Here is a 16,691-nt window from a genome sequence, read left to right on the forward strand (position 1 = left end):
GCGGTTGCGTAATAATGGGAACCCCTTGACAGTTCGCCTTGAATAAGACTCTTCCAGCAACGCCCAACTTTGGTTTACCTTTCGCCACCTAGCCTCTTTTTCCCTTGGGTTCCGCGGACTCAAGGGTCATCTTTATTTAAACCCCCGGGCCAGTGCTCCTCTGAGTGTTGGTCCAACCTCTCAGCTGCCGGTGGCCACCAGGGGCAACTCTGGGCTGGCCTACCCATACCTTGGACAATCCAGTGTGCCCTGAGAACGAGATATGTGCAGCTCCTATCGGGATTTTTCGGCACATCCGGGCGGTGTTGCTGGATTTGTTTTACCTTGTCGAAGTTGTCTTGTAGAACCGGGATACCGAGTCTGATCGGAATGTCTCGGGAGAAGGTATATCCTTCGTTGACCGTGAGAGCTTGTCATGGGCTAAGTTGGGACTCCCCTGCAAGGATTTGAACTTTCGAAAGTTGTGCCCGCGGTTATGGGCAGATGAGAATTTGTTAATGTCCGGTTGTAGATAACTTGAACCTTAACTTAATTAAAATGAATCAACGGCGTGTGTTGCCGTGATGGTCTCTTCTCGGCGGAGTCCGGGAAATGAACACGGTGTTGGAGTAATGTTTGCCTTAGGTTGTTCTATAGTTCTTCGTTCGTGCTTTGCCATCTCTTCTCGCTCTCTTTTGCGAACAGGTTAGCCACCATATATGCTAGTCGCTTGCTGCAGCTCCACATATTACCTTGCCTTACCTATAAGCTTAAATAGTCTTGATCGCGAGGGTGCGAGATTGCTGAGTCCCCGTGGCTCATAGATTACTTCCAAACCAGATGCAGGGCCTGATGACTCCGTTCCAGATGATGCGCTTGAGCTCAAGTGGGAGTTCGACGAAGACTCACGCCGTTACTATGTGTCTTTCCCCGATGATCAGTAGTGGTGCCCAGTTGGGCCGATCGGGACCGTGTCGCAAGTTGGGGTTGATCTTTTATTTTGGTACCATAGTCGGACCATGAGTGTATTGGATGATTGTAATGCTATTTATGTACTTTGTGTGACGTGGCGAGTGTAAGCCAACTATGTACCTTTCCCCTTATTATCTATTTACATGGGTTGTTGTGAAGATTACCTTACTTGCGACATTGCTTTCAATGCGGCTATGCCTCTAAGTCGTGCTTCGACACGTAGGAGATATAGCCGCATTGAGGGCGTTACAAAGATCTTCGTAGAATATGTAGGAACCTATATGAGCATCCAGGTTCCACTACTGGTTATTGACCAGAGATATGTCTCGGTCATGTCTACATAGTTCTCGAACCCGTAGGGTCCGCACGCTTAAAGTTCTCTAACGATCGCTATTATGAGTTTTTGTGTTTTGATGTACCGAAGGTAGTTCGGAGTCCCGGATATGATCACGGACATGACGAGGAGTCTCGAAATGGCTAAGACGTAAAAATCGATATATTGGATGACTATGTTCGGACACCAGAAGGGTTCCGGGAGGTTTCAGACATATACCGGAGTACCGGGGGTTACCGGAACCCCCCGGGAAGCTATTGGGCCTTATGGGCCTTAGTGGAGAAAAGAGAGGGCAGCCAGGAGGTGGCACGCGGCCCCCCTTGCCCCAATCCGAATTGGAGATGGGGAAGGGGCGGCGGCCCCCCCTCTCCTTCCTTCTCTCCACCTCCTCCTTCCCCCTTCTCCTTCTTGGAATAGGAAAGGGAGGGGGCAAACCTACTTGGAGTAGGATTGCCCCCCTTGGGCGCCCCTCTCCCTTGGCCGTCCCTCTACTCCTCCCCCTTTATATACGGGGGCAGGGGGCACCCCAAAGACACAACAATTGATCTGTTTATCACTTAGCCGTGTGCGGTGCCCCCTCCACCATAATCGACCTCGGTTATATCGTAGCGGTGCTTAGGTGAAGCCATGCGTCGGTAGCTTCATCAACATCGCCACCACGCCGTCGTGCTGACGAAACTCTCCCTCGAGCTCTACTGGATCGTGAGTTCGCGGGACGTCACCGAGCTGAACGTGTGCTGAACGCGGAGGTGCCGTACGTTCGGTACTGAAGATCGGTCGATCGTGAAGACGTACGACTACATCAACCGCGTTGTTATAACGCTTCTACTTAACGGTCTACGAGGGTACGTGGACGACACTCTCCCCTCTCGTTGCTATGCATCACCATGATCTTGCGTGTGCGTGGAATTTTTTTGAAATTACTATGTTCCCCAACAGTGGCATCCGAGCCAGGTTTATGCGTAGATGTTATATGCACGAGTATAACACAAGTGAGTTGTGGGCGATACAAGTCATACTTCTTACCAGCATGCCATACTTTGGTTCGGCGGTATTGTTGGATGAAGCGGCCCGGACCGACATTACGCGTACGCTTACGCGAGACTGGTTCTACCGACGTGCTTTGCACACAGGTGGCCGGTGGGTGTCAGTTTCTCCAACTTTAGTTGAATCGAGTGTGACTACGCTCGGTCCTTGTTGAAGGTTAAAACATCACTAACTTGACGAAATATCGTTGTGGTTTTGATGCGTAGGTAAGAGCAGTTCTTGCTCAGTCCGTAGCAGCCACGTAAAACTTGCAACAACAAAGTAGAGGACGTCTAACTTGTTTTTGCAGGGCATATTGTGATGTGATATGGTCAAGCATGATGCTATATTTTATTGTATGAGATGATCATGTTTTGTAACGGAGTTATCAGGAACTGGCAGGAGCCATATGGTTGTCGCTTTATTATATGCAATGCAATCGCCATGTAATTGCTTTACTTTATCACTAAGCGGTAGCGATAGTCATAGAAGCAATAGTTGGTGAGACGACAACGATTCTACAATGGAGATCAAGGTGTCGCGCCGGTGACGATGGTGATCATGACGGTGCTTTGGAGATGGAGATCAAAGGCACAAGATGATGATGGCCATATCATATCACTTATATTGATTGCATGTGATGTTTATCCTTTATGCATCTTATTCTGCTTTGTTTGACGGTAGCATTATAGATGATCTCTCACTAAATTTCAAGGTAAAAGTGTTCTCCCTAAGTATGCACCATTGCCAAAGTTCGTCGTGCCGAGACACCATGTGATGATCGGGTGTGATAAGCTCAACGTTCATCTACAACGAGTGTAAGACAGTTTTACACACACAGAATACTCGTGTTAAACTTGACAAGCCTAGCATATGAAAATATGGCCTCGGAACACTGAGACCGAAAGGTCGAACGTGAATCATATAGTAGATATGATCAACATAGTGATGTTCACCATTGAAAACTACTCCATTTCACGTGATGATCGGTTATATATGGTTTAGTTGATATGGATCACGTGATCACTTAGATGATTAGAGGGATGTCTATCTAAGTGGGAGTTCTTTAGTAATATGATTAATTGAACTTAAATTTATCATGAACTTAGTACCTGATAGTATTTTGCTTGTCTATGTTATTGTAGATAGATGGCACGTGTTGTTGTTCCATTGAATTTTAATGCGTTCCTTGAGAAAGCAAAGTTGAAAGATGATGGTAGCAATTACACGGACTGGGTCCGTAACTTGAGGATTATCCTCATTGCTGCACAGAAGAATTACGTCCTGGAAGCACCGCTTGGTGCCAAACCCGCTGCAGGAGCAACGCCAGATGTTATGAACGTCTGGCAGAGCAAATCTGATGACTACTCAATAGTTCAGTGTGCCATGCTTTACGGCTTAGAACCGGGACTTCAACGACGTTTTGAACGTCATGGAGCATATGAGATGTTCCAGGAGTTGAAGTTAATATTTCAAGCAAATGCCCGGATTGAGAGATATGAAGTCTCCAATAAGTTCCACAGCTGCAAGATGGAGGAGAATAGTTCTGTCAGTGAACATATACTTAGAATGTCTGGATATCATAACCACTTGACTCAGCTAGGAGTTAATCTTCCAGTTGATAGTGTCATTGACAGAGTTCTTCAATCACGGCCACCAAGCTACAAGAGCTTTGTGATGAACTATATTATGCAAGGGATGTATAAGATGATTCCCGAGCTCGTCGCAATGCTAAAGGTTGTGGAGGTAGAAATCAAGAAGGATCATCAAGTGTTGATGGTCAATAAGACCACCGGTTTCAAGAAAAAGGGTAAAGGGAAGAAGAAAGGGAACTTCAAGAAGAACGGCAAACAAGTTGCTGCTCAAGAGAAGAAACCCAAGTATGGACCTAAGCCTGAGACTGGGTGCTTCTACTGCAAAGGGACTGGTCAATGGAAGCAGAACTGCCCCAAGTATTTGGCGGATAAGAAGGATGGCAAGGTGAACAAAGGTATATGTGATATACATGTTATTGATGTGTACCTTACTAGAGCTCGCAGTAGCACCTGGGTATTTGATACTGGTTCTGTTGCTAATATCTGCAACTCGAAATAGGGACTATGGATTAAGTGAATACTGGCTAATGACGAGGTGATGATGCGCGTGGGAAATGGTTCCAAAGTCGATGTGATCACCGTCGGCACGCTACCTCTACATCTACCTTCGGAATTAGTTTTAGACCTAAATAATTGCTATTTGGTGCCAGCGTTGAGCATGAACATTATATCTGGATCTTGTTTGATGCGAGATGGTTATTCATTTAAATCTGAGAATAATGGTTGTTCTATTTATATGAGTAATATCTTTTATGGTCATGCACCCTTGAAGAGTGGTCTATTTGTGTTAAATCTCGATAGTAGTGATACACATATTCATAATGTTGTAGCCAAAAGATGCAGAGTTGATAATGATAGTGCAACTTACTTGTGGCACTGCCGTTTGGGTCATATTGGTGTAAAGCGCATGAAGAAACTCCATACTGATGGACTTTTGGAATCACTTGATTATGAATCACTTGGTACTTGCGAACCATGCCTCATGGGCAAGATGACTAAAACGCCGTTCTCCGGAACAATGGAGTGAGCAACAGACTTTTTGGAAATCATACATACTGATGTATGTGGTCCGATGAATATTAAGGCTCGCGGCGGGTATCGTTATTTTCTCACCTTCACAGATGATTTGAGCAGATATGGGTATATCTACTTAATGAAACATAAGTATGAAACATTTGAAAAGTTCAAAGAATTTCAAAGTGAAGTTGAAAATCATCGTAACAAGAAAATAAAGTTTCTACGATCTGATCAGGGAGGAGAATATTTGAGTTACGAGTTTGGTCTACATTTGAAACAATGTGGAATAGTTTCGCAACTCACGCCACCCGGAACACCACAGCGTAATGGTGTGTCCGAACATCGTAATCGTACTTTACTAGATATGGTGCGATCTATGATGTCTCTTACTGATTTACCGCTATCATTTTGGGGTTATGCTTTAGAGATGGCTGCATTGACGTTAAATAGGGCACCATCGAAATCCGTTGAGACGACACCTTATGAACTATGGTTTGGCAAGAAACCAAAGTTGTTGTTTCTTAAAGTTTGGGGTTGCGATGCTTATGTGAAAAAGCTTCAACCTGATAAGCTCGAACCAAATTGGAGAAATGTGTCTTCATAGGATACCCAAAGGAGACTGTTGGGTACACCTTCTATCACAGATCCGAAGGCAAGACATTTGTTGCTAAGAATGGATCCTTTCTAGAGAAGGAGTTTCTCTCGAAAGAAGTGAATGGGAGGAAAGTAGAACTTGATGAGGTAACTGTACCTGCTCCCTTATTGGAGAGTAGTTCATCACAGAAACCGGTTCCTGTGACACCTACACCAATTAGTGAGGAAGCTAATGATGATGATCATGAAACTTCAGATCAAGTTACTACTGAACCTCGTAGGTCAACCAGAGTAAGATACGCATCGAAGTGGTACGGTAATCCTGTTCTGGAGGTCATGTTACATGACCATGACGAGCCTACGAACTATGAGGAAACGATGATGAGCCCAGATTCTGCAAAATGGCTTGAAGCCATGAAATCTGAGATGGGATCCATGTATGAGAACAAAGTGTGGACTTTGGTTGACTTGTCCGATGATCGGCAAGCCATCAAGAATAAATGGATCTTCAAGAAGAAGACTGACGCTGACGAGAATATTACTGTCTACAAAACTCGACTTGTTGTGAAAGGTTTTCGACAAGTTCAAGGAGTTGACTACGATGAGACCTTCTCACCTGTAGCGATGCTTAAGTCCGTCCGAATCATGTTAGCAATTGCCGCATTTTATGATTATGAAATTTGGCAAAAGGATGTAAAGACTGCATTCCTGAATGGATTTCTGGAAGAAGAGTTGTATATGATGCAACCTGAAGGTTTTATCGATCCAGGGTACTAACAAAGTGTGCAAGCTCCAGCGATCCATTTATGGACTGGTGCAAGCCTTTCAGAGTTGGAATAAATGTTTTGATAGTGTGATCAAAGCATGTGGTTTTATACAGACTTTTGGAGAAGCCTGTATTTACAAGAAAGTAAGTGGGAGCTCTGTGGCATTTCTAATATTATACGTGGATGACATATTGTTGATTGGAAATGATATAGAATTTCTGGATAGCATAAAAGGATACTTGAATAAGAGTTTTTCGATGAAAGACCTCGGAGAAGCTGCTTATATATTGGGCATCAAGATCTATAGAGATAGATCAAGACGCTTAATTGGACTTTCACAAAGCACATACCTTGATAAAGTTTTGAAGAAGTTCAAAATGGATCAGGCTAAGAAAGGGTTCTTTCCTGTGTTACAAGGTATGAAGTTGAGTAAGACTCAATTAATGCCCGACACTGCAGAAGATAGAGAGAAAATGAAAAGTGTTCCCTATGCTTCAGCCATAGGCTCTATCATGTATGCAATGATGTGTACCGGACCTGATGTGTGCCTTGCTATTAGTCTAGCAGGGAGGTACCAAAGTAATCCAGGAGTGGATCACTGGACAGCGGTCAAGAACATCCTGAAATACCTGAAAAGGACTAAGGATATGTTTCTCATTTATGGAGGTGACAAAGAGCTCATCGTAAATGGTTACGTTGATGCAAGCTTTGACACTAATCCGGACAATTCTAAATCGCAAACCGGATACGTGTTTATATTGAACGGTGGAGCTGTCAGTTGGAGCAGTTCTAAACAAAGCGTCGTGGCGGGATCTACATGTGAAGCGGAGTACATAGCTGCTTCGGAAGCAGCGAATGAAGGAGTCCGGATGAAGGAGTTCATATCCGATCTAGGTGTCATACCTAGTGCATCGGGTCCAATAAAATCTTTTGTGACAATACTGGTGCAATTGCCTTGGCAAAGGAATCCAGATTTCACAAAAGAACCAAACACATCAAGAGATGCTTCAATTCCATCCGCGATCAAGTCCAGGTGGGAGACATAAAGATTTGCAAGATACATATGGATCTGAATGTTGCAGACCCGTTGACTAAGCCTCTCTCACGAGCAAAACATGATCAGCACCAAGGCTCCATGGGTGTTAGAATCATTACTGTGTAATCTAGATTATTGACTCTAGTGCAAGTGGGAGACTGAAGAAAATATTCCCTAGAGGCAATAATAAATTTATTATTTATTTCCTTATTTCATGATAAATGTTTATTATTCATGCTAGAATTATATTAACCAGAAACATAATACATGTGTGAATACATAGACAAACATAGTGTCACTAGTATGCCTCTACTTGACTAGCTCGTTGATCAAAGATGGTTATGTTTCCTAACCATAGACATGGGTTGTCATTTGATAACGGGATCACATCATTAGGAGAATGATGTGATTGACATGACCCATTCCGTTAGCTTAGCACATGATCGTTTAGTTTACTGTTATTGCTTTCTTCATGACTTATACATGTTCCTATGAGTATGAGATTATGCAACTCCCGATTATCGGAGGAACACCTTGTGTGCTACCAAACGTCACAACATAACTAGGTGATTATAAAGGTGCTCTACAGGTGTCTCCAATGGTACTTGTTGAGTTGGCATAGATCGAGATTAGGATTTGTCACTCCGATTGTCGGAGAGGTATCTCTGGGCCCTCTCGGTAATGCACATCACTATAAGACTTGCAAGCAATGTGACTAATGAGTTAGTTGCGGGATGTTGCATTACAGAACGAGTAAAAAGACTTGCCGGTAACGAGATTGAACTAGGTATTGAGATACCGATGATCGAATCTCGGGCAAGTAACATACCGATGACAAAGGGAACAACGTATGTTGTTATGCGGTTTGACCGATAAAGATCTTCATAGAATATGTAGGAACCAATATGAGCATCCAGGTTCCGCTATTGGTTATTGACCAGAGACATGTCTCGGTCATGTCTACATAGTTCTCGAACCCGTTGGGTCCGCATGCTTAAAGTTCTCTGACGATCGGTATTATGAGTTTTTGTGTTTTGATGTACCGAAGGTAGTTCAGAGTCCCGGATATGATCACGGACATGACGAGGAGTCTTGAAATGGTCGATATGTAAAAATCGATATATTGGATGACTATGTTCGGACAGCGGAAGGGTTTCGGGAGGTTTCGAACATATACCGGAGTACTGGGGGTTACCGGACCCCCCCGGGGATGCTATTGGGCCTTATGGGCCTTAGTGGAGAAGAGAGAGGGCAGCCAGGAGGTGGCGCGCGGCCCCCCTTGCCCCAATCCAAATTGGACAAGGGGAAGTGGCGGCGGCCCCCCTCTCCTTCCTTCTCTCCACCTCCTCCTTCCCCCTTCTCCTTCTTGGAATAGGAAAGGGAGGGGGCAAACCTACTTGGAGTAGGATTGCCCCCATTGGGCGCGCCTCTCCCTTGGCCGACCCTCTCCTCCTTCCCCATTTATATACGGGGGCAGGGGGCACCCCAAAGACAGAACAATTGATTTGTTAATCTCTTAGCCGTGTGCGGTGCGCCCCTCCACCGTAATCCACCTCGGTTATATCATAGCGGCGCTTAGGCGAAGCCCTGCGTCGGTAGCTTCATAAACATTGTCACCACGCTGTCGTGATGACAAAACTCTCCCTCGAGCTCTGCTGGATCGTGAGTTTGCGGGACGTCACCGAGCTGAATGTGTGCTGAACGCGGAGGTGCCGTACGTTCGGTACTGAAGATCGGTCGATCGTGAAGACGTACGACTACATCAACCGCATTGTTATAACACTTCTGCTTAACGGTCTACGAGGGTACGTGGACGACACTCTCCCCTCTCGTTGCTATGCATCACCATGATCTTGCGTGTGCGTAGGATTTTTTTTTAAAATTACTATGTTCCCCAACAGACTTGTCCTTCCTTTCTGAATCCTTGCTTCTCCGTGATGTTCTTCATTCATAACGGTCATCTCTACTCCTTCTCTCTCTTGGTGGTGATTCTTCTCTTCTACTTCTTCTTTTCGGAGAATCTTCTCTTCTTTTGTAGGGAGCCGTACACTCATTGGAATAGTGCCTGGGTCTTCCACAATTTTAGCAATTGCGCTCACAACTAGAAGATCTTGTCATTGTATGACCTTGACTTGGAACTTCTTTCCTTTCTTCTATTCTTGTAAAACTTGTTGAAGTTCTTCACCATTAGGCTCAATTCTTAATTGAAGGATTTTTTTCTCACTTGATGATGTGGGAGCATCACATGAGGCTTTGTAAGCACCACTTGACTTGTTGTGAGGATCTTCCTTATCCTTGAGTGACATCTCATGAGCAACAATTCTTCCAATGACTTCCGTTAGCTTGAGATCTTTGTAATTGGGCATTATTTGGATCAATGTGCACACGGTATCATATTTTCCATCCAAGGCTCTTAGGATCTTCTTGATGATGAATCTATCGGTCATCTCTTCACTTCCTAAGCTGACAATCTCGTTTGTGATGAGAGCAAGCCTAGAGTATATTTCAGCGACACCTTCACCATCCTTCATTTTGAACTTGTCAAGTTGACTTTGAAGCACATCCAATTTGGATTCCTTGACGGAGTCGGTACCTTCGTGCATATCAATCAAAGTATCGCAAATTTCCTTTGCATTCTCAAGACAACTGATTTTGTTGAATTCTTCGGGGCACAATCCGTTGAAGAGAATATCACAAGCTTGAGCAATGTATTGCAGCATCTTCAACTCTTCCGCGGTAGCTTCACGGTTCGGTTCTCTCCCATCAAAGAATTCACCTTGCAAGCCAATACATACAATAGCCCAAATGGCGGGGTTATGTCCAAGAATATACATTTTCATCTTATGCTTCCAACTAGCAAAATTAGTACCATCAAAGTAAGGACCTCTACGGTGGTAATTTCCCTCACTAGACGCCATACTCTCCTAGGTTGTGAAACCAAGGCTATGATCACCAAAAGCTATGGAAATCAAGGCAAATGGAGACCAAAGCTCTGATACCACTTGTAGGATCAAAAGTATGTCTAGAGGGGGGGGGTGATTAGACTACTTGACCAAATAGAAATCTAGCCTTTTCCCAATTTTAAGTCTTGGCAGACTTTAGCAATTTAGCATAATTCAAATAATCAACCTACACATGCAATTCTAAGAGTATAGCAGCGGGATGTAAAACAATTGCATATGAAGGTAAAGGGAGGAGTTTGGAGGGAGCAAACGCAATGTAGACACGGAGATTTTTGGCGTGGTTCCGATAGGTGGTGCTATCGCACATCCACGTTGATGGAGACTTCAACCCACAAAGGGAACGGTTGCGCGAGTCCACGGAGGGCTCCACCCACAAAGGGTCCACGAAGAAGCAACCTTGTCTATCCCACCATGGCCATCGCCCATGAAGGACTTGCCCGTACAAACTCCTTGGTTCAACTTCACAATCTTGACGGAGGCTCCCAAGTGACACCTAACCCATCTAGGATACACCACTCTCCAAAAGGTAATAGATGGTGTGTTGATGATGAACTCCTTGCTCTTGTGCTTCAAATGATAGTCTCCCCAACACTCAACTCTCTCTCATAGGATTGGATTTGATAGAAAGATGATTTGAGTGGAAAGCAACTTGGGGAAGGCTAGAGATCAAGATCTATGTGGTTGGAATGGAATATCTTGGCCTCAACACAAGTGTAGGTGGTTCTCTCTCAGAAAATGTATGTTGGAAGTGTAGGCATATTCTGATGGCTCTCTTCACGAATGAAGAGTGGGTGGAGGGGTATATATAGCCTCCACACAAAATCTAACCGTTACACACAAATCACCAAACTCGGTGGGACCGAATTATAAAACTTGGTCATACCGATTTAGTTCAAAATGTAAACGTTAGGATTTTCGGTGGGACCGATTCCATTAGGGTTGGGGCATAACGTAATATCGGTGAGACTGATTACACAAACTCGGTGGGACCGATTTTGGTAATAGACAAACAGAGAGTTGGTCAGGCAAACTCGGTGGGACCGATTCGCTCGTCTTGGTTAGACCGAAACATTACGAAGGGGAAACAGAGAGTTTGCATTGCAATCTTTCGACATTGCCTCTGCCCACTCCAACCTTTTGTTCTCCCAAGCGTCATTGTCAAATGCCTCCACACCATGGCCGGAGCTAACAACATCGTCAGGCTCAGCCTCTTCCTCCTCAGGCACGTGTTCATAAAAGTCCCACTGGAGGATCTAGTTATGCATAATGCAACAAGCAAGAACAAGCTTAACCTGAGTGGAGTATGGGTGAAATGGCTTCTGATCCAGGATCTTAAACCTATTCTTCAGAGCTCTAAAAGCCCTCTCAACAGTTACTCTAAGGATGGTGTTTGAGATTAAACAACTCCTGTGCAGTCCTAGGATAGTTCCTACTAGAGAACTCATTGAGATGGTACCTGGTTTTCCTGAAGGGTGGAAGAATACCCGGCCGACATGCATAGCCAGCATCCCCAAGATAGAACTTGCCGTCGGGATGTTGATCCCATAAGATCGACTCATGCTGTCACTAAGAATGTTAGCATCATGCGCTGACCCCTCCCAGCCAGCCAACACATATGTGAACTTCAGATCAAAATCAACAGCAACAAGCACATTCTGGCTTGTGTAGTGCTTCCTCCCCCTTTATGCTGCAGACTATGACCTAGGAACTCTGGCAGTGACATGAGTACCATCTATTTCCCCAATGCAATCCTGAAAATGGCATCACAAGCTTGTGTTAGTGCTCAACTTGAACAATACAAGCATATCAAGCCATGAAAAGTGTATATTGTCAATGCTCACCTTGAAGTATGGATACCATCTTAGGTTTAAGCGAATTTTGGGTGGAGTCCGGCCAGATGGTCTCCTCATCATCTCTCCTCTAAGCTCCCCAACAACAAAAAGCACCTACTTGAAGTACCTAGAGATGGTCTCCATTGATCTCCTGAACGTGTTGTCAATGACCCTGAACCTCTAGTTATGGCCAACAACATGAAAGAACATGGCCACTTGCTCTTCCACACTGGTGTTGATGTTATCTTGTAGCAGCCCCCTGCTCCCGAAGGTCTCGACAAGCCTGGAAAATGGTGATATTTTCATTCGAAGCATCCACAGAGCCTCGACGTCATTGCAGTTGTAGATGTAGTTCAGATTTTGGATCCTCTCCTGTTTCCAGATAAACAATGGACCATAGCGGATCAATGGTCTCCCAGCATGACGAACAACTCTCTGGTGCATGAACACGACCCATGCCTGAATCACACTAATCAGTGTTGTTGCCTGAATTATCAGCCTCATATGTGCGTCTATAACCTAGTCGACATCGAAGGTTCGTTCAGGGGGAAATCGATCCTACACCTAGCCTAACGGCCTAACCACTGACCTAACAAAGGGGGGAGGGGGTGCTGCCTACAGGCATCGGAGACGAAGATGGCGTAGGGGGAGCCATGGCACAGACAAGGTCAACCAGACGGTGGCCAACAACAAGGGGAGCACCAGATCCACCGCAAACATCGCCGCCTCTTCCGTCGCCGCCGCCTCTAGCGCAGATCTGAAATCGCAGGCGCCGCCGGTGGTGAGGCAGTAGGGAAGAAAGGGGGTAGTGGCTATGGGTGAGCAAGTGAAAGGGGGGTGAGGCTAGATTTGGCACTGGGACGGCACGCCAGATTTCCATCTCCCGCCATCCCCCCGCCCTCACGTCGCACCTGCCCGTGCGACCTCACGCCGCACTCAGCCTGGCTCGCGAGAAACTGCTGATCCGAGCGTTTCCAGCGAGCCAGGCTCTGGGCTGCTTTGAGAAGCATGCGATGCAGGCCCAACAGTGAAACCAAGCAACCAAACAGGCCTCTTCCTTCCCACGCGGGCCTGGTTGGGCTCGATGCGGGCAACCAAACACGCCCACAGGGAATTAGCATCCATGGGACAAGCATTAGAAATTGCGGCCTCCTAGTTGTAGAAGAACCAGGTGGTGTAGCTGGTAGTCGTTGTTGGTGTCAACTATTTGGCGCGTAGGCCGCACGCGAGTAACCAAGCACATCCCTCCAGCGCTCAATCAAGTGTTTGGGCCGGTCCATTTAGGGTTTATTTCTCGTTGGTTTTGAGAAGATTCTAAAACCTTCCCTAAATCGGGTTTTTATTCTATGTTTTCCCCCTCATTTCTCTTTTGTTTTTCTTTTACATTCTTTTCCTTTTTCCTTTTTCCTTTTTCCTTTTTGGTTTCTTTTCTGTTTTTTCTTTTTCCTTTTTTTCTTTCCTTATTTTTTTCTTACTTTTTTCCTTTACATTTTTTTCGAACATCTTCACAAATATCTGTTTTTTAAAGCATATTTTTTTCCAAATTCATGACCATATTATAAATTTACGAATATTTTTTACAAATTCATGAACAATTTTTTGAACTCGTATTTTTTTGAATTGGTGAATATTCCTTCAAATTTGGGAACATTTTTAAAAATTCACATACATTGTTTTTGGTTTTGACAAACACTTTTTTGAACCAACGATTTTTTAATAATTTGGGAACAAGTTTTGATTTTTTTTGTGAATAATTTTCTAAATTCATGAACCTTATTTGAATTATGAAATTATGTTCAAATTCATGACCAATTTTTTAATACATGAATATTGTTGAATATCATGAACATTTTTTAATGCGCAAACATTTTTTGATTCCTCGAACATTTTTTCTAAATCATGAACATTGTTTTTCTTTATTCATGATCATTTTATGAGTTCATGATTTTTTTTTCAAAATTCACAAATATTTGGAAATTTGGATGTTTTTGAAATCCTGTATTATTTTCATAAATGAAAATCGAAAAGTAACAAACAAAAAATGAAATAGAAAAAACAAGGGTCGTCATGTGGTAATTTAGTAAAAAACAAAAAATCCGTTGCAGTTAGAGAAGGACATTTCATGTGGTAATTTGGATGCAAATTACTTCGATTTTGTGAAGAGATTCTTTCTCTCTGGAATCCCATATCTTTTGTCCGGGCCAAGAAATCTCGTCTTTTACTGCAGGCAAGAGGTGATCTCTTGGAATCAAATCAAATGAACGGGGTATTTTATTGACAATTCTTCACAAACGAATACAGAGCACCACCAAAAAAATGCAATGCTAGGTTTAGGGAAAACCCAGCCATAAACAGCTACACACGAACGGCAAGCGACGCCTCAAATTCAGCAAGTGGCCACACAGAAGGAAAGAAGCGCTGAAATGAAAAAGCAAACACTTGTGCATGACTCTGTGTCACCGGAGATGTACACCAGCCTAAGCTTCGATGCCATCGTCGCCGACGTTCTCCTTGGAGAGCTCCTCGAGCGACTTGCCCTTGGACTCCGGCACCAGCAGGGAAAAGAGCAGGCCCAGGAAGTTTGTGCCTGCGAGCACGAAGAGCGAGTTGCGCATGCCAATTCCCCGTGAGTAGCCGGTGTCGGGCTTCTTCTGGTCCTGCGATGCATACAGGAACCCGAACGCGCCGATGATCGCGCCCGCCTTACCAGTAGCGGCAGAGATACCGTGGCATGTGGACCGGAGCCTCGCAGGGAAGATCTCAGCTGGCACGATGAAAGTTGTGCTGTTGGGGCCGAAGTTGGCGAAGAAGAAAGTGAGCCCGTAGAGCACGACGAAACCGGTGTGGTGCCCTGGCTTCACCAAGTAGTCGTACGGTATGGCGATTGCTAGCATGAAAATGGTCATCATGGTGAATCCCATGAGCTGGATCCAAAACCTCCCAATGATGTCGATGAAGGCGACGGTGAACCAGTAGCCAGGCACGGTGCCACAGAGCGCGATGAGCGCTTGGGCGCGGGCGATGCGGTACAACTCCTCCAATGCATTCATAGTCTTGGCCGGCGGGATCCACCCGATCTTGGTGAAGATGTCCTTCTGGAACAGGTTCTGGCTGTAGAAGGCCACATCGAGTAGGAACCAAGTGCTTGTGGTCGCTAGCAAGTGCACCCCGTGGCGCTTCATGAACTGTCGGGAGAAGAGGCCCCAGGTATCACCGGTGGCCCGCTCACCCTGGACGTTCTCCTCTAAGATCTCCTTGTTGAGCACCTTGGACATGTCTGATGTGGCTTGCTTCGTGTTGCCGGCGATGAGTGCCGTGTACCGCGCAGTTTCGGGCATCTTCATGCGCCAGTAGTAGGTCAGGGCAGCCGGGATGGTGCCGAACATGACGATGATGCGCCACACATAGTCGGCCTCCGGGCCAATGGATGCCGCGGCGTCGATGTAGAATGGCGGTGCAGGGAATGCATGTCGGAATGCGGACGAGACGATGATCGTGACGATAGTACCAAATAGGATGCCAAACCCCTGCATGGCAAACACGGCGGCGATAAAGGTGCCGCGGGTCTTCTTGTTAGCATACTCCGACATGATGGTGGCGCTGAGAGGATAGTCGCCGCCGACGCCGAAGCCGAGCCAGAAGCGGAAGAAACATAGCGTCCCCATTACGCCCTTGGCCTCGTGTCCAAACGAGAGCCCAGACGCGATGGAGCAGAGGACCATGAGGATGAGCGTGAAGCCGTAGACGCTCTTGCGGCCGAGCTTGTCACCGAGCCAGCCGAAGAAGAGCTGGCCGGCAAGTGTGCCGCATAGGGCCACGCCGTTCACGGCGGCCGACACGTTTGCCGGGAGGTGGCCAGGCTCGTTGAGGGCAGGGTCGGTGTAGTAGATGCGCCCCAGCAGCTTGGTGACGAGGGCGATGCAGAAGAGGTCGTAGGCGTCCGTGAAGAAGCCCATGCCGGCGATCACGACGGCCTTGAAATGGTACAGCTGCGTCTTGGCAACGTCGAGCGCTTTCAACACGTTGAGCTGTTCAGTCGCCATGGCCGCCGGCGATCTCTCAGCTAAACTTCTGCCCCTACTGTACTTCTTTTGTTGTTCTCTTGTTGTGTGCTTTGTAAGGTGCTTCTAGTACGTATATATAGCCATTATTCAGGGTGGATGTATATGCCAAAGGTACATTATTTCACTTCTGCTTCGGTACACTTACTACTTGTAAGTATTAAAATCTCAATGTCCGACATTGCACGTAAGTACAGCCGTACATTATCAAGATTGCATGATGTTTTGACATGGTACTTGTATAAAATAGAATACGAGAATGTAAAATGTCTTCTCTTAATTTAAGCTACAGCTAGCAAAGTTGGAATGCATTTCAATTATCACAAGGATTGCGCTAGGGATTTCTTGTTTAAGTTTAGTGTGAGATTTGACTTTGAAGTTTCATATAGATAAAATTGGAACCCACATCATCGTTATGCTAGGAATATACCTCAAATGAAATATAAACATAAGCTGGATATCGAACTGCTGAAATACATCAAGCGGGTCACAGCTTCGAATAGTAGTAGGCTACT

General features: G+C 45.4%; 1 protein-coding gene across 1 annotated transcript; it reads right to left on the reverse strand.

Annotated features, from left to right (window-relative positions):
* Positions 1–14,454: 14,454 nt before the first annotated feature.
* On the reverse strand, positions 14,455–16,202 carry LOC125554273 (inorganic phosphate transporter 1-2-like). Its single transcript, XM_048717848.2, has one exon. It carries the CDS (start codon positions 16,156–16,158, stop codon positions 14,593–14,595), a length of 1,566 nt encoding a protein of 521 aa, XP_048573805.1. The 5' UTR covers positions 16,159–16,202; the 3' UTR covers positions 14,455–14,592.
* Positions 16,203–16,691: the final 489 nt, after the last annotated feature.

The sequence above is a fragment of the Triticum urartu genome, chromosome 4A, assembly GCF_056163025.1.
Source record: "Triticum urartu cultivar PI428250 chromosome 4A, HENAU_Tu73, whole genome shotgun sequence".
Lineage (NCBI taxonomy): Eukaryota > Viridiplantae > Streptophyta > Magnoliopsida > Poales > Poaceae > Triticum > Triticum urartu.

What these genes read in the sequence shown, in the direction of transcription:
- LOC125554273 (XM_048717848.2), bottom strand. Translation starts at nt 16,158, where the DNA reads ATGGCGACTGAACAGCTCAACGTGTTGAAAGCGCTCGACGTTGCCAAG.